Below are 22,457 nucleotides of genomic sequence, written 5' to 3'. Positions count from 1 at the left end.
AGTATCAGCAAAAAGCTCGCAGGATCTCCCATGGCCTCACCAAAAATACCTCAAAGACCCTCGTACATTGGGCCTTAAACAGCTGTCTCTGTGTACTCGTTGCGGAAGAGTTTCACAGCATGAAATCTGCAAGAATAAAAACTCACTGCTCCAGGGGTGGCTCCTCCATTTAAGCAGAGGAGCGTTGCCCCACAGGCCAGAGTTGAGGAATAAAATTGTGATAAAGTTTATTTACTACCATTTTATTTTTCAGTAACCGACCTGTACTGAATTGAGCGACAGAACGGGCGGGCAAGTGCTGGCAAGTGGCAGCAGGGAGCTGTGTGCTTTAAAATGTGCATGCCTTTTTGGCCAGCCGTCTTGGGACAGGCAGCCAAACAAGCACATTTTAAAGTTCTCTGATCTAGCTGTCTTAGACCACTGGGTTAGAGAAAGTGCAGGCCTCCAGTGCTCTTAGGCACTTCTCTCATAATGGTGAGAGCAGCGCCAGGAATGGTTAGTGCAGTTTCCTGGTACTGCGTTGGAGCCTGCCTGGAAGAGACACAACCGGTGGAGGAGGACATTGTGTTGTGCCTCAAGGTAAGTGGTTTTTTTTGGTGTCCCCCCCAAAGCCTCACCACCCTTGGTACATGGCAGCCACCACTGAGTGAATTCCGGTCGCAAAACAGTAATACTTTACCACTAGTTTTAAACTGGTGGTAACCCATTCAAAAAGGAAAAAAGGGTCCCCAAAGAATAACTTCTCCTTTGAGATTGTAACTAAAAAAAAATTTAAGAGTAGGTATTCTTAAAAAAAAGTCAAGGTTTCATTTCTTTCTTTGTAAGCGCACCCCGTTTCCTTTAAGGAAAATGGTATGAAACGAGATCCATTAAAAAAAGAAAAGACTGCTTCATCAAAAAGCATTCCTAATGGTTGTACAAGTGGCCCTAAGTGGTTTAAGAGACAATCTCGGGGTAGACAAGGATCAAACTGCCAGGGAAAGGATTGGAAGGAGATGGTAAATGTTCTTCTCCCGTTCAGTCAATGAGAAGCGGTATCAGGCTGTGACAGCTACTTAAGGGCAAGTGTGGGGGTAGTCCTGGTGCTCCCTCAAAGTGTAATTGGGGAGTTTTTGCTGCTATTCAAGAGTAAACGTGTGGAGGTATCAGTCCAGGACCTCCGAGAGCAGCTAATAGTGACACGTGTCACACACATGCAAGTGTAGCGGATATATGAAACGGCTAAACTGTTCCATTCAGCGCGGGAGATTATTTACAGTTTACGGGGTCATGCAGGCTGTCCTGAGTGAGTGACACTGTCTTCCAGTTTGTTCAACTAGCAGACTTGGAATGCCTGCCTTCTGACGACATCACATTGTACTTCGATCGTTCAGTTCCACGTTCCACCAGCAGGTGGCAGTCTTGCTACTTTGAATGTATTTAATTAATTGTGGAGTTAAATTGCAGAATGTGTGACGCTTAGCAGCGCTGACTGTAGAGTCTTCTCAGTTAGAGCATTTGGCAGACGTTTTAGCGAGTGAAATCTGACTGGCACGTGGCACCATATATGCTGCTCTGCTGTCCTAGTTATCATTCGATCGGCTCGCTTATGTTTGCGCCCAATGTCCCTTGTTCGTCATGCACACCCTTTGTGACTTGCAAGCCTGGTTCTAGAGAAGGTGGGCGAGCTCCCTCCCCACGCCCCTTCCCACAAGGTAGCCCTGTGGCGCTCCCAAGGCCAATTCACAAGCGGAAAAACATATTTTGTACTATTTCTTAATGAAGTACGTCATGTGGGTCTGTAGTCCCGCTTGCCCAGCCTGTCTACCTGTCAATAAAACCAACGATGCCTTGGGCTACTTTAAGTGCCTGGGGACAGGTGTGAAATCAGTGGGGATCAGCGGTCGAAGTGCATTAAAACAAGTATGGGAACTGTGATGATGCTGTATGCAAGGGGGGGCTCAGTGGGCGTGGTCAAAGGGGTGGCTAAAAAACTAAATATTCTATACGTTTTTTTGTGCTCTTTCACTGTAAGGTAGCTACATATAAATTAACGCGCAGCCTAAATGAACAAGCATTTGCAATGCAAAAGGTCTCGCATTTGAGAGATTTAATCTATTGGCATTGTAAATGACAATGCCTTTTATTTATCTATTTTGATAATTAACACATAAATAAAAGGCATTGTCATTTACAATACCAATAGCTGAAACTCTTGTAAATGTGAGACTTATTTCACTTCAAAGAAATGGCCGCCATTGTCCTGGGCTGCTTGGAAAGTCAAAGTGTGCATGGTGCACTGAATGTTGCAGGGAAGCATGTTGTATTGTATTGTATTGCACACTTGTATAGCGCTACTATCACCCAGAGGGTATCCTGGCGCTTTGACTCTACCTGACCAGATACACAATCACAGAATTACACTACCCTGGGAAAAAGGTAAGTCTTCAGGCCTTTGTGCCTGCAGTAGGAGAAACGCATTCAAGAAAATAGTGCTTACAGACTTGTAGTGTAGTTCCGATAGTACCCTTTCATGCAGGACCTACGCTGTTTACGGATAACATATACTGTGGGCTTGGTGGCAAACTGCCTCTGTACACCCCCACCGGATATGTCAGCCGATGTTTTTGCATTAGCTAGCTCACAGTGCCACTAGAATCTCCTGTTATCAGAGAAATTAGTTTTGGCAACCTCAGAACATAATAACCTCAGACTCGTGGAAACAATATACTACTTTCACCCAGTCACTCGAGCTTGCTTGTTTTGCTCTCAGAGAGATACACAAAAGAAACAGTTGAGCGTGTTTACAATAAGAAGCTATTGTACCGTTGTTCTTCTCATGTAAAATTAGTGCGCTGCTACATCTGTAACACAGTAGCAGAGATATAGAACCAGCAGTACCGTGAATAAAAATAATAGTATTGTTCTACCACTTTGCAATAGTCATGAACACATACATAAATATGAAATGCATTTATAAAATAAAGTGCTTACTCCTAAGTTGCCAGTCTAGATGTACCTAAGTGTACCTAGCATGTGAGTTGGTGCGAAAGAGCCTAAGCCTAAAAACCTAAGTCTAAGAGCCTAAGTCTAAGAGCCAAGAATCCCACTAGGATTTAGTCAAACCCCATACCCGAATAGTGATAGGCAGGAAGAGAGGAAGATGTGGTAGAGAGGGAATGAAGGCCAAGGCAGGAAGAGAGGAGGATGAGGTAGAGAGGGAGTGAAGGCCAAGGCAGGAAGAGAGGAGGATGAGGTAGAGAGGGAATGAAGGCCAAGGCAGGAAGAGAGGAGGATGAGGTAGAGAGGGAATGAAGGCCAAGGCAGGAAGAGAGGAGGATGAGGTAGAGAGGGAATGAAGGCCAAGGCAGGAAGAGAGGAAGATGTGGTAGAGAGGGAATGAAGGCCAAGGCAGGAAGAGAGGAGGATGAGGTAGAGAGGGAGTGAAGGCCAAGGCAGGAAGAGAGGAGGATGAGGTATAGAGGGAATGAAGGCCAAGGCAGGAAGAGAGGAGGATGAGGTAGAGAGGGAATGAAGGCCAAGGCAGGAAGAGAGGAGGATGAGGTAGAGAGGGAATGAAGGCCAAGGCAGGAAGAGAGGAGGATGAGGTAGAGAGGGAATGAAGGCCAAGGCAGGAAGAGAGGAGGATGTGGTGCGGAAAGAGAAGGGTGAGGCAGAGAAAGAGGAGGTTGCGATGAAGGGAAAAGAGAGTGCTGTGAGAAGATGCAGAGTTTGAGGGCACAGGAGAGCAGGATGAAGTGGAATGAAAGGAGGTTGAGATGGAGAGAGAGCAGATTGTGAGGTGGAGAGAGAGAACGGGTGGCAGAGAGGAAGGTGGGTGAGGTGGAGGAAAAGGAAAGTGAGGCAGAGAGAGCAGAAGAGATAAACACATAGTTGCAAACCACCAGGATTACAGAATTCAAACTAATAGAAATGACTCACACCCCTAAAAGACCATCCAGCAGGCCCAGACCTAATGTACAGACACATGGGAAATGCTAGTGATGGGTGGCGTGTGTGTGGTGGAAATAGGAGATACTAGTGGGAGAAAGAAAGAGAACTGAAGAGAGACGGGAACAGGCCAGACATAATTTAGAAGAGAAAGTTCAGTTTTGAGGCTTTCACATGAGCAGCACGTTTCGTTTGTGTTTTAAATAAAATACATTCTATTGAAGGAACTGACAATCAAACCTTTACCTAAAATACACTCTGCTTACATAAGTGACAGTCAAAAACTGGTTGAGATGCTAGACACCAAATTGAAAGTCCAGTTGTTAACTTCAGAATCTGTGACTATGACACTGTGGGCAGCTAAGGATTGAAACAGGCCCTTTCATCTTCATGGCCCACCCATGCTGCTTCATGGCCCTCCTATATCCTAAACCCTGGAATCAGGCCTGGTTACTTGCAATATACCCACTCCATTTGTCACCCTGTGCATCCTTTCTCACCCTGGCCTGTGCTCCCATCCTGTTAACCTTGCTCACTTCACGTTCATCTGGTTCCGCGGAACCACCTGTCCTTACTGTCCTACTTTGGTCTCCATGCAGTACCCTCCTAATTCAGCACACCCTTGGTTACAATGCAACCTCTCGCTCGACCTGTTCTTCCTTTGTTCCTCATCCTTTGCTCCCTTCCTCGCCCTGGACTCTCTTCCGCATCCTACCTTACCTACCTCACACATACCCTTTTGCTCATAATGCTCTCTTCCTCACCCTATTATTTACAACAACAACAAAATTGCAGTTTTATATAGCGCAAACTCAACCCAAAGGTATTGGAGCAGTTTACATGAGCAGCAGTTACGTCATACAAAGACATATTCATTTTTAGTAGGCACAGGGAGATTAAGTGATTTGCCCAGAATCACAGGATGTTGATCCAACACCAGACTCGAAATAGGTTCCCCAGTTCCAAGGTTGGCAGCTCTGGCCATGCTCCCTGCTTCTGTTCCCTTGCTCACCCTTCTGCACCCATGCTTCCTTGCTCAACCCATGCCGCTATGCCAGTAATTTGTTTCTTTCCCTTACTACACTCTGACTCAACCCCTTTCTGTTTCTGGGGATGTCTTCTTAGGGGTTCGCTTCTCCAATCAAGCGTCTGGTTTTTCCTAAGTCTGCCAGGAGGCACGCTGTGCGGAACTGTAACCACCGGAGACCGCTGCACTCTGTCCCCGCCTATCCCCCCGACTACCTGCTGGACCCACAGATCCTGCTGCGTGACTACGTGGAAAAGGAAGTGAAGGTGAGGCACTACTTTGTGGAGGGAGGAGGGTGTCTAAGATAAAGATGAGTCAAGAACATGGTGGTGAGCTAGAGACGATGACTAGCAAAACTGGCTCCAATGAGAGTGAGGTCCAGAAATCTCAGTGCCAGGCTTAGGGCCCATCAAAATAAAACCAAACACCTTGTTTTAGAGCACCTTTTCTGCTGTTTGTAAAGAGTTGTAGTAGAGGGGTAACTATTACCCAATGTAAAGATACTCGATTTACAGACCTCGCCGAGACCACAATCATCTCTTACCAAGATTCAGACTTTTGACTTTCAGATCACAACAATGTCAGTGCAAGCATTAAGTCAATGAGCTATCTTGTCCCAGAGATTGCAACAAAAAGGACATCAAGCTACTGTGGTGGCACTAGACAGAAGATGGCATCCCAACCTACTACTACTGAAACAGTTGAATGTGGTGCCCACAGCTGCCAAGTATGAAGTAGAATGCTAATTGAGTTGTTTGATGCAAGGGAAGTGGCTCCAATGGCCAGGTTTTGTGATGCTAGTCGAAAGAGAACAGCGTAACAAGATAGCAGGAAAGGCCTGGCGAGTCTGCGCATTTTTGTACTTCCTCTGGCCAACCAAACCCTTTTATGTTACTACTATTTATAATTGTGTTATATTCTATAGAAAGTCATAAGCATGGTTTGGCCACCCCCTCAAGGCCCAACTGTGGTTTCTTTATTAACCCCTTCCACGCTGATGACGAGCTGGGCTCGTCATGGCGTAGCCTCCTCGCACGCTGATGACGAGCCCAGCTCGTCACGTAAAGTGCGTTTTCGCAAATCCCAGCGTGCGAGCGGAATTCCGCTAGCGCGCATGGTGTTAAAGGAATAGTGATTACTTTTTCAGAAGAGGCATCAATTCGATCAGTAGTTAGAGATGCATTCAATATGTCTCAGAGCCGATTAACTATAACAGCAGAGGATGTTAGAAGCTCAGATACATTCGCTTGGCAGATGTTAACAGGGGAGGCTGAGGTTTCACTCTTAGCATACATTATGCTAAGACAAATAACCGATGTAACCATAAATGAATAAAGGTTAAAAATCAGTCAAAGTTATTTGAGGTGCAATGCAAGGTACACTCAGCATAGTTGGATTAACTAACTGTTCATCTAGTACATCATCATAAATGTTGCTCTTCGTAGCTGTAAAAAATTGGTGAAACAAGTCTCATTGATGTGAATGATCTTCATAGGCTTTGCTATAAAAGATCTTGAATTGCTGCAAATGGGGATACATTCATTTTGGGGGCAGGCCTAAGGCACAATTCCATAATGATAACATAGTTGGATTCCAGCACTCATACCACAAATGTCTACATGGAGAGAATTAGGAGCAGACCATTGTCAACAAAGATTCATCCGAAGGACAATGTGGCACACCTTGAGCTATGCAGTCGGACAGAGAAACCCAAACAGAGATGTTGTGGTCCATCTAACTTTAGTTTCATTGACAAGGGACTCTTACGAGCGAAGATCAGATCGATCATAAAGGGTGACGTTTTAAATTAGTTGCAATGTTTATTGAGGACAACAATGTACTGGGTAGTTCTAGGTTGTACTTAAGACCATACAGCACCTCACCGAGAGATGCCTCACAAACATAAGAGCCTCTTCTATGAAAAAACAGACAGAATCTACACAATTTTGGAGATGTAAATGGCCTTCCAGAGTGTGGACCATGTGGTGGTTCTCAACTGGCTAAAAGACAAAGCCAATAGGTCTGCTGAACCCCTGGGTGCCGGAAACATTCAACAGGTGAGAGTAGTTTTGTCTGTCTTCCGTGTTGTGTACTGGATAGACCCTCGTGGATTAAACCATTCACTCTTCCAGCTCAGCATCTACATGTTGCTACTCGCTGTTCGCAACGGGCGTTTCAGCGTGGGTAGTGGCGGGTATTTGTTGATGAGTCAATTGGTTGTCTGCTGCGTGCCAGAGAAGTATATGAAGAAGAGGAGTATCGTCCTTTCAAAACATCGCCCAGGCCATCTTGTGCTAGAACAAAGGTAACTTGGTGGCCCCAGATGGGGGTACTATCGAGATCCCAATGACGACCATCAGGTTCCGGATAAGCCCCAAAGGCTAGTCCAGGTTGTCCACAATAAGTTCCTAAAATGCAAATTTTCCAATTCATGTAATCCTCAAACCAGGCTCTAGATTGGACTGTGTTGACTTTTCTGACCCGCCCGAGACAATCACAAGGAAAACAAACAGTCCGGAACAAAGAAGTCAGACTTAGATACCGGCCTGTACTAAATTAAGCCCACAGACAAGAAACTGATCTGGCTGCTGTAGAAGAGCAGATACAATTCATGCTGCTCAGCATTATCCATTGTGCAGCTCACCCATTGCACCAAGTTTATTTTGTGACCGGCCAGAGACTACAAGCCCATCATACTTTTTGAGAGTAACTAATGATACCCACCAGCAGTCAGTACATTTAAACACAAGAGGTTTTGCAGGATGGAAACTCACAAAAGGCCACCCTATTGCATGGTTTTCTGACATGCCATGGTCTTGCTGCACTTCCATGTTCACTTGCCAGTAAGTTTTCTAGTTTGCTATGGAGAGGTGTTGACACTACTTTCATCTCCAGTTTTTAGGTCACTTGACCTGGGTGATCTCTTCGTTGAACCCGTCCAGCCGTGATGAGATGCTCCAGCTGCTCGACACAGCCAGGGTAAGAAGTAAGTGTGTTTGTGTGCTTGTGTTTGCTTGTGCATGTGTGTGTGTGTTTCTACCAGATAGGTGAACATACAATATCTTGATTTATGGACAGCTGTTATATATGTGACTGGGAGAGATAGACACTGCCAGTGAAGACAGCAGCCTGATCTGCTTTCAGTGTGAGTGTCTTGTGTCTGCTTTCAATGTGAGAGTCTTGTTTTTGAGAATGTCCCCCTTTGTATCTGCTTTCCTAGCTTCACAATTCTCTTTAATGCTCTTGGAGTTTGTGTGTTGCTTCTAGCTTTGGAAGCCAGGGTACCTGCAGGGACAGGCGAAGGACATTGGAGTCTTCTGTGAGAGCCCCCTGGGAAGAGTGTCACAGGGACACATGTGTCTACACAGGAAGGGCTGTGAAAGAGACCAGTGGGGCACCTGCAGGCCCTTGCATCCCAGGGGCCCACACTAGTGTGAGAAGTGGCTCCATAGTATAAGTGTGAGCGTTTATGTAGTTTACTGGTATCTCGCTGTGCTGTGCACTTTACTGCACAAATAATTCAATATTCTCCACTCGTTTTGTATCTCTTAAGTCTGTACTTACATTTTTACAGGCCATTCTCTGTTGTTTATTGAATTGGGGAGGCGCTGTGGCCTGCACTGTAGTCACTTACTTTCCAGGTAGCAGTTCCTGCCAGCATCAAACAGTGATGGCTCCAGTCCTCTGAGATAGATTTGGAGGAGTCTGAAGCTCACTCTGCGGGCGTTATTTTAGGGAATCTGCCCCATCTCAACTAAGCCCCATTTAGGCAGAGCCCACCCCATCCCAGCTGTGCAGTTTCCATAGATCCATGTTATTTCAGCTAATCTGCTGCCTATCATTACTTATGACTGAGAGGGGTAAAGTACCATTAGCACAGGTTCAATCCGTTCACCCACTGCAGTAGGTACGAGGGTTCCCTGCGCCCCCATATCCAAGTGCTACATCTCTGTAAACTCAGAAGTTGAAGCCAAGATGGCTATAGTGCAGCGAGGACCAGAAACGTCTGTCCTTGACCCCAATCGTGGGGTACTGGGGCAAACACTCGTGGGTTTTTGATTCATTCCCTTACTAACAAAACCTCCGTACTTTTAGAGGTGCATAACACAGCACCCTTCTCCATAGAGATCACATCAAGCACAGGCCTGGCAGGGAAGAGACCCCTTAGTTCATGGGCTTCAGGGAAACAGGGGAGTAGCTTCAGGTGGGGGTGTTTGGGGTGTTACAACCCCAATAAATGTATTTTCTGATAAATAGCTGGGTACAGGTGCTTTCAGTTGGGTATTGTGAGATGTCAGTCAAATATCAAAATGGATACAGACAAAAACGAACACACACTCTCTCCCTCTCTCTTTTGAAAGTCCTCAGAATATTAGTTCTTTTTACCAAATATTGTGTTTTCTATCTTAGTACTCTTACCAATCTGCATTCCTCTCCCTTTCCATTGCTTCTTAGACCCCTCTCATGCTCCCTGCTTATCCTATAATGTATTGAGACATTATATGCCAGCCTGATTGTCAGAAAGTCTGAAGTGCACCCCCCAAAAAAAATATTACTGACCATACTACGCCCCTGCCTGAGCAGTTCTGCTGCTTATAGAACAGGAAGAGCTCTACAGCTTGCTCTTGAGATAATCTAGGCATTAACCATGGTACACTGCACATGTGAACTTAAGTTTATGATTAGTGACCTGTACCCCACACCCTACCCACATTGGACATTCCCGTACCATGCATTTGGAATTATTCGTTTTCCCTTTCCTTTGTAATGTTACGTTAACAAGATTTGTAGAGCGCTCGTATACCCTGAGGTGTCTGAAACACGACTGGAAAGAGAATCTTAATCTTTGCACCTACTCTGTACCTACCTGGCCTGCATTAGATTAGCCACTGTCCCTGTTTGCAACCGCATTGTACCTACTTCTGAGCATTACAGCTCTACCCACAGCCACCTTTACCATCCTGTTCAACCAAAAAGTACAGGACTAATGGGGCTCTTCTGCTCCCCAATCCCCTACATCATCCTTGCCTTTCTGGATATCCCACTCAGCTCTCCCCTGACTTCACTGCCTCAATCCCACTCACTCACTCAGAGCAGACCACCCCCAGCCCAACCGCGTTCACCCTATGTAGACAACCAGCTGACTTTTAATCTGTAACCCTACCCTCGTCTCCACATACCATCTGGCTCTGCCACTTAAATGCTAGCTGAATATGTAGCATGTCCTAATTTATTACAAACACTTTGCCTCCCTCCTTTACTTCACACCAGTTCCAGAGACCGGGAGCGACCAAACCGACCCCAAAAAAGGCCATAACTGCACTCCAGTGTCTCACACTGCGCGTTCAGCAGTTGCGGGGAATAGCCGCCCGCCGCAACGCTACATTAGGACCTCCCAGACAAGACATGTTTATTGCATGCAATGCTGCTCTACCATCAGACTCATCTTCTGTGACGTGTGTCATATTCCCCAGAACATCCAGCCACACATCTAGTCTTAAATGCTGGTTAGCCTGACAGTCTGGCTCTAGAAAACCTCCAAAGGTAAACATTTAACAACAGTGAAGCATCCACAGTGTGTAACAACAGGCTCCACAGTGCACTCTGGAGAAGTGTTGAGATTCACTTCTAACAGAAAAAATCAATCTTCCTGAACAAGAAAATCTTAAGCTAAATATGTAACACTCAGTTTATAAAATCCCAGCGCTAAGGGGTTACATTGCATTTTATATATGCGCTTGTAAAACATGTCAGTCACATGGCAATGAGCAGGGTGCTCACTACTCCAGCATGTATATTCTAGGGGTGAGGGAATTTACACAGAGTGTTCCTCACAATGGGCCACTTTTGGTCATTTAAAAAGAGACATCTTCAGAAGCATTTCACTACGGTGGGAAACCACCATTGCTAAATCAGTGAAAGTCTATGCAGTGGTGCTCCCTGTTCAGGCCTTCTTGTCACTCACCTGCACCCATATGACTGGAATCGGCCCACGCCACCATCGCAACAGAGGTGTACCTGCCTGAACTCAGTTGTCCATGACCCCGTACCCAAGTTGTCCAGATCTGCCCTGTGCTGCCCCAGGCTCCCCCGCTGTCCTGTGGCACTGTGGCCCTACCACCACCGCTGGCGCACTATCCGCCGCACTCTCTTCACATACACCCAAGCTGTCCTGATTGTACCCTTCCTGCATTACACAGCCAGGCTGTCCCACAAGGATGCAGTGCCACTCTCACTAGAGCTGCCTGTTCCCTCATTGCCTCAAAGTACCCCTGCCACTCCCACTCGGACTTGAGCAATCCACGGCTGCCCAGCCCTCCTCCACACACTGTTGGCTTCCCCCTCTTCCTGCACATTGTACATGCTCAGGGAGTTTCATCAGATCTGCGACAGATTACATGATGCACTGTACCCGGGTAACCTGGAAACAAGTGTCCAGAAAAGCAAGTACCGGCTGCTCCCACAAGTGGTGGCAAATACTTTTCTATTTGCACGTAATTCGAAAACAATAAGAACTGCAGCTACCATCATACATGGGAGAACTGGTGCTGACTTTCTTTCCAGCAGTGTGCTCCCCCTCTAGCTGTTTGGGGGAAGAAAATGCCAAATCTCCATGCAGAGTTCATGTTTGACACCAGTGTGGTCTGAGCTAGGATTTGTGTTGGATCCTTCAAGCCACCATGTGTTAAAAGGATGAATACAGATAACATCAAAAGGAGGCCCTTTACGGTCGCCGCACTCTTTTTGCTCTGCTCCTTCATGGACGTTTTTTCTAGAACTTTATACTAGCCCTTGAACTAATGGATGGTACAGCAAAGGTCCTTTACGTTTTCTTCCCGCTAGGTTCACTGTGTCACTGGGGATGCCTAGGTTGGCAGAAAGTTTCAGCCTGATTCTCCACCTTCACCATAAGGTGATAATTGTCCCTGCTTACCAGTTTCTGGGGGACTGCAGCATTGGTCACCAGGAAAGCAATGGACAACCTTTGCCCACTGCATTCTCTCCCTTGTACATGGTTAGAGTTATGCATGTTTCAAAATGGCAACCACCCTTTTCGCCCTCTGTTTTATTAATGCTTGATTTCGCAATCCAAGGTGCCATCGATGTATTCCAGGTAGATGGTCCTTCGCTTCCAGATTAAAAGAGACTCTAGCAGTATCTAAGCCAGTACTGTCTTCCAGTTATGGCTAGCAAAATCGGAAGTTGGTGGGTACTTCCGCCATCGATTGGTTCACTCATGTGAGTCCCTTCTTTTGTGCTCACCTTTTTTGTCACTGCTACACTATCTCGAGTTAGGCCATCAGGCGATAATTCCTGCGATTCTTCCTGCACTGTATCCTCTCACTATAATTTTCATCTCGATGTAATTGAAGAAAAAAGAGCCAATATCTTGCCACCAAGAAGATCTTATGATTGTTAAAATTGATTCTTCAAAGTCAAATGTATGCCCTCACCATATATGAAGAAGAAGTACATTTAAGATTCTCTGGCAAAGGGATGTTTCCAGTACTCCATATCCACTGCTTGCACACCTATCTTATTCGTCCCTAAACGTCATGGAGAATTAAGACTTTAAATAGACTACCACACATTTAAGGCCATCGCCATTCGCAGTCAACATTCGTTGCATCTAATTTCCACATTATTGCATCAATGACGATAAGCAAAATGTTCACAAAACTGCAACTTTGGGGTGCTTACACTTTGGCACTGATAAAGATGGTGGATGGATTGAAAACTGCTTTTAACACTTAATATGGCCATACTGAATATTTTGTAATGCCATTTGGCATAGCCAGTGCACCAGCAGCCTTTCAGAATCTAATCAGCGATTTTCTAAAAGACAGTCTCTACTTGTTTGTAGTTGCCTACTGGGATGATATTCAGTCTATTCTTCTACACTGACAGAACTTAGCATGTTTGAGACGTATTACAAAGTCTCCAGATCCACTCTCTTTATATACTAACTTGGAGTAATCTCCGCCCACGCACACCCTCACTGTTTGATCCCACCCCCACCCCCACTTAAAAAAATGCTTTCACACATATTTTTCATTTTATTTGCCAATCCAACTTCAAATGGCAAATAAAAAAAAGCACCTGTGTCATTTTACAGGCATTTCCATGCATGTTGCGCGTGCCTTCAACATGACACGGCTGGCCACGTTGGATATTTTTTTAAACCACTGACGAAGTCAATAGGTTTCAAAGGCGAGATCAGTGGCTTTGCCAGTGCTAGTTATACCAGCAGAAGCATCTCAGGTTTAATGTGCTGTTCTTCAAACAATATTCTGTCCATGGAGTCTAAATATAGAATAAATCGAGGAGGTGGAGATATCAAATTGCAGGAGCCACTGGGTAACTAGCATGGTACCTCTCCAACAAATAAATAATATGCCTTCCAACATTCTTAACACTTATTTATATGAACAAAAAGGCCAGTGTATTTGTGCACATTTGCATTTAGAGACTTGAAAGTCCAATTTACCAGCGATAAAAATGTCAGCTGGAAAGTATGAACAGAAATATGGAAGGGTTCAAATTCTTAATTCATCCCTGACCGTCCGCTATAAAACACTAAAGTACAAGAGGGCATTGTGTAATTCACATCTCTAATCTCTGTAATAAAAAGTAGAAAGACTATCGAACAGAGGGCTTCTGCTACTAAACCTCCTCTTCCCTTCATGGCAAAGATATTTTGATATTGTTTATGAGACCCCCCAGGACATGAGTTATGAAGTCTCAATGTTTCCTAATAATTGTTTTTCGTGTTCTTTGCCATGTGGCTAGCAGAAGGCAGATAAAGGGTCCAGTCTCAACAAGTGCTTGAGAGGTTAAGGGGGGCACCTGCATGTTCTGTGAGTGCTTATGAACCATAGAGAAATTTAACCCTGGCACCGCCAAACCCAGCTCTGAGTGCCTGGACCCAACCATCTCATGGATGATGCATTTATTAGGGATGTGTAACACCCCCCACCCTCCCCCACAAGCTACGACCCTGGAATAGGGTTTTAAGGTTTTACAAAAGAGACAAAGAGAACCCTCCTCAGTTAGGGACACATCTGATTAGGACTCAAATGTACTCTGCGCATTGCTGTTGCGAGGTGTCGCCGAGATCTGTGGAATGAATTCCAAGTGCTAAAGTAGTATGTTCCATTGCTCCCACTTGAGGTGCTTTACAACCAAGTACATTTCCTATTTACCAAGGTGTTTGGAAGAAAGTGCTCCCTGAAAGGATGGAGCTCTTCAGAGCTCCATCTTAAAAGCCCTAATGCTTCCCACAAGCTCAGTTTTAAAGTTTAGATTTTTGGGTGATCAGTGCTGTGTCCCAGTTGAGTGTGCACTCATTGTCCTAACTCTGAACCCCTGGGCGTTTCCCTGTGTGTGATTAGTGCCTTTGAATCTAGTGTCCAGTCTGTGGTGTACCATCCTCCCTTCTTCAGCTCTGTAAAGCTCTGAGCCCCCACCCTAATCCCGACTCCCCATCCCTGCAGCAGCTGAAGGAACTCCCCCTCAAGACTACGGTGGAGCAGGACTGCATCCTGAGCCTGTCGGCCCGCTGCCTCCTCCTGACCTGGCGGGACAACGAGGAGCTGATCCTGCGGATCCCCACGCATGAAATTGCAGCCGCCTCCTACTTGCGGGATGACGCCCTGCACCTGCTCGTCCTGAAGACTGGTATGGGGTCTCCTCATACGTCACTCTACCTCCAGCTCTGGCATGGGGTCTGCTATAGGAGGGGTTAACAAAGGTTACCTTAGCAATCATGGTCCCTCTAACCCACACTGTCTATCATCTGTAGATTTCTCTTGCTTTGGTCCTGCCATTGGCCTACTCCACCATCCCATGTCTTTTTATTTTAAGTTCATCGGTCAATATGGGACAATAACTGGACTCCCCATCAAGTAAAAGGCCTCTTTATTAGGACAGGGAAGCAATTTGAATACTCCCCACCTCACTAATACATGGAATAAACTACTCCCCCACCACCAGTGAGCCTCCCCCTACATGAAACAACAACTCAACTGCAACAATTCACAATTTAGCAACACCCCTTTCTTCTCACTCTTATCCTTCAACACCTGACCACAACTTCTCCCATCCGCTCCCTGTGCCAAGGTGTCCCCCAGCCAGGCCACAACCCCTTTTGGGCTCAATGCTAGAACCTTGTGCTTGTGCCTGTTTGTCTGCAACCCAGAAAAACCCTATTAGATGCGTTTTTCTGCCCCACCCAGTCAGTTGCCCCGCCAACTCACATAGGCTGTTGCCCTTACAGCAAAAGACCCTAATCTAAACTACTAGCATTTTCTTAGGCATGCCGCTCAAACAGCCATACTGCTGCCCAACCCCCGGTGCCCCATAGTACTGTTTTTGTCTCCACCGCCTCTTCTAGCATCTCTTTGATTGGGGATAGCCTACTCACTGGCTTCCTCTGATGCCCTTTCTTTCTTACATTTTGCAGGTCTGGGTGTTGACCCTGTCCCTGCCGGAGGAAGCCTTGGTAAATACCCGGGCAGCGAGGCAGAGCAGAAACCCACAGGTGGATCAGCAGAGACGAGCCAGGTTGGCAGCAGCACAGAGCCTAAACAGCCAGGAGGCAACATGGAGCGACGTCACACCATATGCAGCCTGGACTGGAAAATGTCACGGACAGGCCAAGATGGCCGCCCTACGGGGGGAGGGAGCCTGGAGAGAAAGCAGGCAAACCGCAGTTGGGAGAAGAAGCAAGGAGGGCGGGCCTTCGGCAGTTGGGAAAGAAGGTTCACATTTAGTGGGAGTTGGGAGAAAAGGAACACAGGAAAACCCGCTGGCAGCTGGGAGAGGGGGAAGACGGGCAAGCCTACAGGCAGCTGGGAGAGAGGACAAGCTTACAGTGGGAGCTGGGAGAGGGGAAAGACGTATGGGAGCTGGGAGCGGCGGCACATGGGAAGCTCCCCACTGGACCCAAAAGTACCAAGTCCTGACGCCTACTGCAACCTGATCATCCTGGCCGTGGAGAACAAGGTATGTCATAAGACAAGGAGCCACACCCAGACTGCCCAGTACTTCCACATTTCTCGAAGACCTCTGCTGGGGGAGAAGTCCTGCTAGGGTGGGAGCTCTACTGCGACCTCATATTGCTAGGAGAAAGTCCATCTTGCTTGATCATATGGAGTGAAGCAGGGACTTCTGCTTGGGTGAAGCTATGCTGGGAGGGAGCATGCACTACTAGAAGGGAGGAAGCTTGTGCGGGTGAGTGAGAGCTTACACTGAAGGGACAAATGGGACATAAAGCGTGCGTATGGGCTAATCTCGAAGGGGGCCTCACTTGGTCTTTGTATAGCTCTAATGCTCTTTATAATATTTGTAGACTTGTTATTTTGCAATACGCCAATGCACAGAAAGTAGGTAGCCATGATAAGACAGTACTTTTTTGGAAGAAGGTCACGCTTCTGTGAGGGAGCTCACACTTCTGGGTGGGTGGGTGTCTAATCTGACTGTGCCATCCTTTACTTGATCCTCTCTGAACTAACTGGCCTCTTCTCTTGCACACAGGACGCTGGTGAAGAATCTTGTGCCCTCTTATGCCAAGTGTTCCAAATTATCTACGGTGACCAGAGCATCGAGTGTGTGGATCGCGCCGGATTCCACTACACATCCAGCCCGGAGCGACCATGGCTGTCCAGGAGTGGGTCCCACTCACATTTCATGTATTCATTGCTTAGGCCTAAAATTAACCCTGAGCAGAACACTACGCTACGCTTACAGAGTGTGCGTAGTTTGCGCAGCTACGGGCTACTCGAATTGCACGTAGCACAGTGCAAAAACGCATAGCGTAGCAGGCACTTTTTGCTGGCTCGTGGTCCTCAACGTCAAGTTGGCGACCGCGAGCGAGCAAAATTACCATCCCGGCGAGACATTCTCCTCATTCGTGATCAGCAACATCAAGTTGCCGATCACAAGCGTGGAAAATAAACCTCCTGGCGAGATTCTCAACGAGGGGAGGTCACATTGAGAGAGCTCGCGTATGCTCGCGACCGCTCGCGATGAGAAAATACTAGTCCACGTTGAGAAAGCTGCCGCTCGAATACAAATCTACTCAAGCGGCAGAAAACGACCGCTTGCACTATGCAAGATGCCATTTGCAATGATTGCACAGTGCGGACAAGCATCCGGCACTGTGCAATCAGTGCGAACAGCATTTTCCCTACCGCACTACGCAGTTCGCGTAGCTACACATAGCGTGCGTACTGCGAAGTGCACTTCGCGGAGCTACGCGTAGTGCTACTACGCGAACTATGCCCAGGGTTATCTAAAATGTCTGGCACAGTAGTGAGTGATGACACCGTGTGGTTTGCTCTAGTACTGTTCACTGTCTGGTGTGAGGGTGCATGATAGTTTTTATTGGATTGACCAAAGTTAGGCAGTGGTTGGAGAGTAGTTTAGCCTTTGGTGCCTTCCTTTAGCCCTGCATGCAGTTATTATCAGCAGAGGTAGGCACAAGGAAGGAGGAGCATTACTGGAAGTTGCTAGTTAACACCCTTTAGGAAAAGGCCTTTGACAACAACATTCAGTTCAGAACCCAATGCAGTTAAATAGTTTCATGGAATCATAAAACAAAAGTCATGATAAAGTCCAAATATTCTGAATTAAATGTTCAATTTTAACCATAAACCCAAGGTGTTACTTAACTCCAGAAGTCCCCGCTTGAAAGTGAGTCTTAAAAGAGTCCCGAAGAATCCTAAGGACCTAAACTACACATTAGTGAGCCAGAACTGCAGAATCCAGATTGAGCCACAAAGAAATGGAGCAGAAATGTTTAGTCCGTTTACGCTTAATTCTGCCAGTAGAATTCTGGATGCTACCCATGGGCAGCACTAAGTATATTGTGGTCATTTGCCAATGCTTCGCTGTTGGTGGGTCAGTCGTGATGTTGGCATTGGTGGATGTGTGGGTAATAATATTGGGGCAGTAGTAATGCTGATATTGGGTCAAGCGTGGTGATGATATTCGGGTTGGATAATGCTGTTTTGATGCAGGAATACTAATGCTAGAACTAGATTGGTAGTCATTTGTTGGCAGGCCAGTTGTAATCCTGCTGGTGAGCGCTGTTCCTGCTGGTTTTGGATCAGTTGTAATGCTGGTATGAGGGTTCTGGTAATGCTGATATCAATCTTGGAAAACAAGTAGGAGAGTAAGGAATTGCGTCCGTAGTCGTCGGACGGGGAATACTCCTGATTCCCTGGGTCAAGGTATGAAAGAACAAAATGAAGGAGTACTACCCGATGAGGGTAAATGAAGGCTTTTGTTTAAACAGAAGGAAATATTATTCCTTTGTTAGGAAACCCCTCACTCACCACCTGGTGGTGACTTGCTTCATCATCGGGGCCCACCCAAGTGGCCTAGCGTCACTTGGGTGTGCTTCAACACCTGCAACTGCAGTGGAGCTGGTAGTGAGATGTGGGGTGCAAACAAAAATGTGTAAGTGTTAAAAATTGTCCTGGTAGTCTTTTATTTAGGATTTAATAAAAAAGTAACTGGACAAAGGTTAAAAATCAAAGTTGAGATAGTAGTAGGGAAGTTACGGCCTACTTATCTCTGTTTTATGTGATGGTCGACATGTTTCTACCATAAGGAGAAAATCCCCGGTATTCCTCAGGACCAAAACAAGGAAGTGGGTGGTATGTGCCCCCTAAAAGACACAAGTGACTTCCAAGCAGCGAGCACGGCGAAGTAGGTGACCCGCCTGATCCCGCCCGTACAAACTAATATGTTGTGTTCGGCATAGCGCCCTGCCCCTGCCTGATGCAGCTCGATCCGAGCACCAGCATTGTTTTGCAGCACCCTACACTTTAGGTGTGCGTTCCAGAAGTTTATTTTTTCTTCTGATGTCCAAGGATTTAGGGCTGGGTGTGTCTTTTAGGGGGCACATACCACCCACTTCCTTGTTTTGGTCCTGAGGAATACCGGGGATTTTCCCCTTATGGTAGAAACATGTCGACCATCACATAAAACAGAGATAAGTAGGCCGTAACTTCCCTACTACTATCTCAACTTTGATTTTTAACCTTTGTCCAGTTACTTTTTTATTAAATCCTAAATAAAAGACTACCAGGACAATTTTTAACACTTACACATTTTTGTTTGCACCCCACATCTCACTACCAGCTCCACTGCAGTTGCAGGTGTTGAAGCACACCCAAGTGACGCTAGGCCACTTGGGTGGGCCCCGATGATGAAGCAAGTCACCACCAGGTGGTGAGTGAGGGGTTTCCTAACAAAGGAATAATATTTCCTTCTGTTTAAACAAAAGCCTTCATTTACCCTCATCGGGTAGTACTCCTTCATTTTGTTCTTTCAATGCTGATATCAAGCCAGTGGTAGGTCCAGGTTTGAGTCCTCTGTGCTGCAAATTGTGGGACTTGCCAGTATTAGGCTTGCCAGTCCTGGACAATGATTTATGTGCTAATGTGTGAGGGCCACTATGCTCCTAAAGCCATGTATGTGATCTGTATTCCCACAGGTGACAGTCGCGGCACAGACGTGACCTACGGATATGATGCCGATTTCAGCTGCTGCAGCTCTTTGTAAGTACTTTGCTTTCCCTGACAATCTCTGTGCTTTACAGAGTCACCACTGCACTCCCAGTACACGCTGCACATGATCTTTGCTCCATGTTTGCAGGAGTCACAGCCTCACTTCCAGCGCAGTCCCTTGTTGTTTGTGTGCTCAGGACCATGCTGCTAAGAGTCACTGGTACACTCCAGTGCAAGCTCCTTACTGTACGTGGTCCGAGGTCCATGTTTCCTCAATTCACTGTTGCCCTCGCAGTGGAATTTTTATGCCGTACATGGGGTCGAGTCCATGCATCCTGAGGCCACAGCTTCTTTCCCAGTGCAAGTTCCATACTGCGCATGCTCTCAATTCTACGCTTTCCATAGCCAACACTACCAGTAGAGCCTCCATGCTTTTCATGGTCTCGGGTCCACTGCATTCCTAGAGCAAGCTCCTTGCTTCCCTGATTCCCCATTGCACTACTCTCAGAACAGGCTTATCCATACTGCACTTAGTTTTATCCTATGCTACACAAAGCCGCCACTGCAATTCAGTACAAGTACCATGATGTTCATGATCTCAGGACCATGCTTTTCTCTGTCGGGCTTGCACTCCCAGCCTACAGCCATGTCGTACAGTTCATACTTTTTCAGTAAAACTGTGAGTTTGTTTGAACAACATAAACGTCAAAACTGTGTGAGAGACTGAGTCCATGCGCACCATCAGGATATGTTGGCCTTAGTCCTGGCTATCTCGCAGTGCATCATCTGTCATATGTGCAACCTCAGAACATGACAACCCTGACTCCCCAAGTAAATCGTGGAAACAGATAAAGCCTTTTCGTTTGATAACTCATAAATGCCCAGAGACAAACACAAGTACACAAATTTGCATTTCAAGTATTTTTTGAAGCAATAAGATGTTTGTGTAAAATATGTGTGCTGCAATTATCAATAGTAGGAAACAAAATTGAGTAATCATCATCACGAGAATGGTAAATAAAATGAGCAATTCAACCATTGTGCTGTTACATAGTTTATATACTTGCATAGAAGTACAATTATATCTGTGCTCCTACCTAGCATCCCCTATCCTAGTGTGCCTAGGGTGGGTGAATCTACCAGAATCCTTGCAGGGTGATCTAAGTCCCAAGGTACTTGTGGGCATGTCTCATCTGGGAGCCAGTCTTGGTGTAGAGCTGGGCACCATCCTTCTCAGGATATAAACAAATCTGGGCTGGAAATCCAGCATGGGGCGAACTTAACAGTGTCAGCGAAGTACTCCCCCCAATTGCACTCCAGTGTTGTGCATGCTCGCAGGTCAATGCTTCCTTAGGTCGCATCTCAACTGCACTGTCAGGACAAGTTCATCCCTACTGCGCATTGTGTCCGTTTCATGCTTTCCATAGCCACCACTGCACTCCAGTGCAGGTTCTATGCTGTTTATGATCTCAGGTTTATGCTTCCTGCAATCACGCTTGCTCTCCCAGCACGAGCCGCATGCAGTGCATGGTCTCGGGTCAGTGCATCCCAATGTCACACTTGCACTTGTAGCACAGGCCCCAAGCTGTGCATGGCTTCAGGTCCATGCTTTCTAGAGCAGCCACAGCACTCCAGTGCAAGTCTCATGCTGTGCATGCTCTCAGGTCCATGCTTCCCAACTGTGTGTGGTGTCCAGTCCATGCTTCCCAGAGCAGCAACAGCACTCCAGTGCAAGTCTCATGCTGTGCATACTCTCGAACTGTGTGTGGTGTCAGTTCCATGCTTCCCAGAGCAGCCATGGCACTCCAGTGCAAGTCTCATGCTATGCATGCTCTCAGGTCCATGCTTCCCAACTGTGTGTGGTGTCAGGTCCATGCTTCCCAGAGCAGCAACAGCACTCCAGTGCAAGTCCCATGCTGTGCATGCTCTCGAACTGTGTGTGGTGTCAGGTCCATGCTTTCGAGAGCAGCTACAGCACTGCAGTACAAGTCTCATGATGTGCATGCTCTCAGGTCCATGCTTCCAAACTGTGTGTGGTGTCAGGTCCATGCTTCCCTGAGCAGCCACAGCACTCCAGTGCAAGTCTCATGCTGTGCATGCTCTCAGGTCCATGCTTCCAAGCTGTGTGTGGTGTCAGTTCCATGCTTCCCAGAGCAGCCATAGCACTCCTGTGCAAGTCTCATGCTGTGCATGCTCTCGAACTGTGTGTGGTGTCAGGTCCATGCTTCCCAAAGCAGCCACAGCACTCCAGTGCAAGTCTCATGCTGTGCATGCTCTCGAACTGTGTGTGGTGTCAGGTCCATGCTTCCCAAAGCAGCCACAGCACTCCAGTGCAAGTCTCATGCTGTGCATGCTCTCAGGTCCATGCTTCCCAACTGTGTGTGGTGTCAGGTCCATGCTTCCCAGAGCAGCCACAGCACTCTAGTGCAAGTCTCATGCTGTGCATGCTCTCAGGTCCATGCTTCCCAACTGTGTGTGGTGTCAGGTCCAGGCTTCCCATCTGTGTGTGGTGTCAGGTCCATGCTTCCCAAAGCAGCCACAGCACTCCAGTGCAAGTCTCATGCTGTGCATGCTCTATGGTCCATGCTTCCCAACTGTGTGTGGTGTCAGGTCCATGCTTCCCAGAGCAGCCATAGCACTGTAGTGCAAGTCTCATGCTGTGCATGCTCTCAGGTCCATGCTTCCCAACTGTGTGTGGTGTCAGGTCCATGCTTCCCAGAGCAGCCATAGCACTCTAGTGCAAGTCTCATGCTGTGCATGCTCTCAGGTCCATGCTTCCCAGAGCAGCTAGAGCACTGCAGTACAAGTCTCATGCTGTGCATACTCTCAGGTCCATGCTTACCAACTGTCTGTTGTGTCAGGTCCATGCTTCCCTGAGCAGCCACAGCACTCCAGTGCAAGTCTCATGCTGTGCATGCTCTCAGGTCCATGCTTCCCAACTGTGTGTGGTGTCTGGTCCATGCTTCCCAGAGCAGCAACAGCAC

General features: G+C 46.9%; 1 protein-coding gene across 2 annotated transcripts in view; it reads left to right on the top strand.

The window, feature by feature from the left end:
- CCM2L (CCM2 like scaffold protein) overlaps nt 1-22,457 on the top strand; it is an 84,339-nt gene that overhangs the window by 36,212 nt on the left and 25,670 nt on the right. The window contains exons 2-7 of one of the 2 annotated variants that reach the window (XM_086932678.1): nt 5,056-5,223; nt 7,853-7,936; nt 14,452-14,635; nt 15,420-15,961; nt 16,493-16,625; nt 19,461-19,524. In XM_086932678.1, the coding sequence (XP_086788804.1) occupies nt 5,056-5,223; nt 7,853-7,936; nt 14,452-14,635; nt 15,420-15,961; nt 16,493-16,625; nt 19,461-19,524 (1,175 nt within the window). Of the gene's footprint in view, nt 1-5,055; nt 5,224-7,852; nt 7,944-14,451; nt 14,636-15,419; nt 15,962-16,492; nt 16,626-19,460; nt 19,525-22,457 lie in introns of both variants that reach the window. The other variant, XM_086932679.1, reaches the window with a different exon arrangement.

Source organism: Lissotriton vulgaris, chromosome 7, assembly GCF_964263255.1.
Source record: "Lissotriton vulgaris chromosome 7, aLisVul1.2, whole genome shotgun sequence".
Classification (NCBI taxonomy): domain Eukaryota; kingdom Metazoa; phylum Chordata; class Amphibia; order Caudata; family Salamandridae; genus Lissotriton; species Lissotriton vulgaris.
This window is presented reverse-complemented; position numbering and strand designations above follow the sequence as displayed.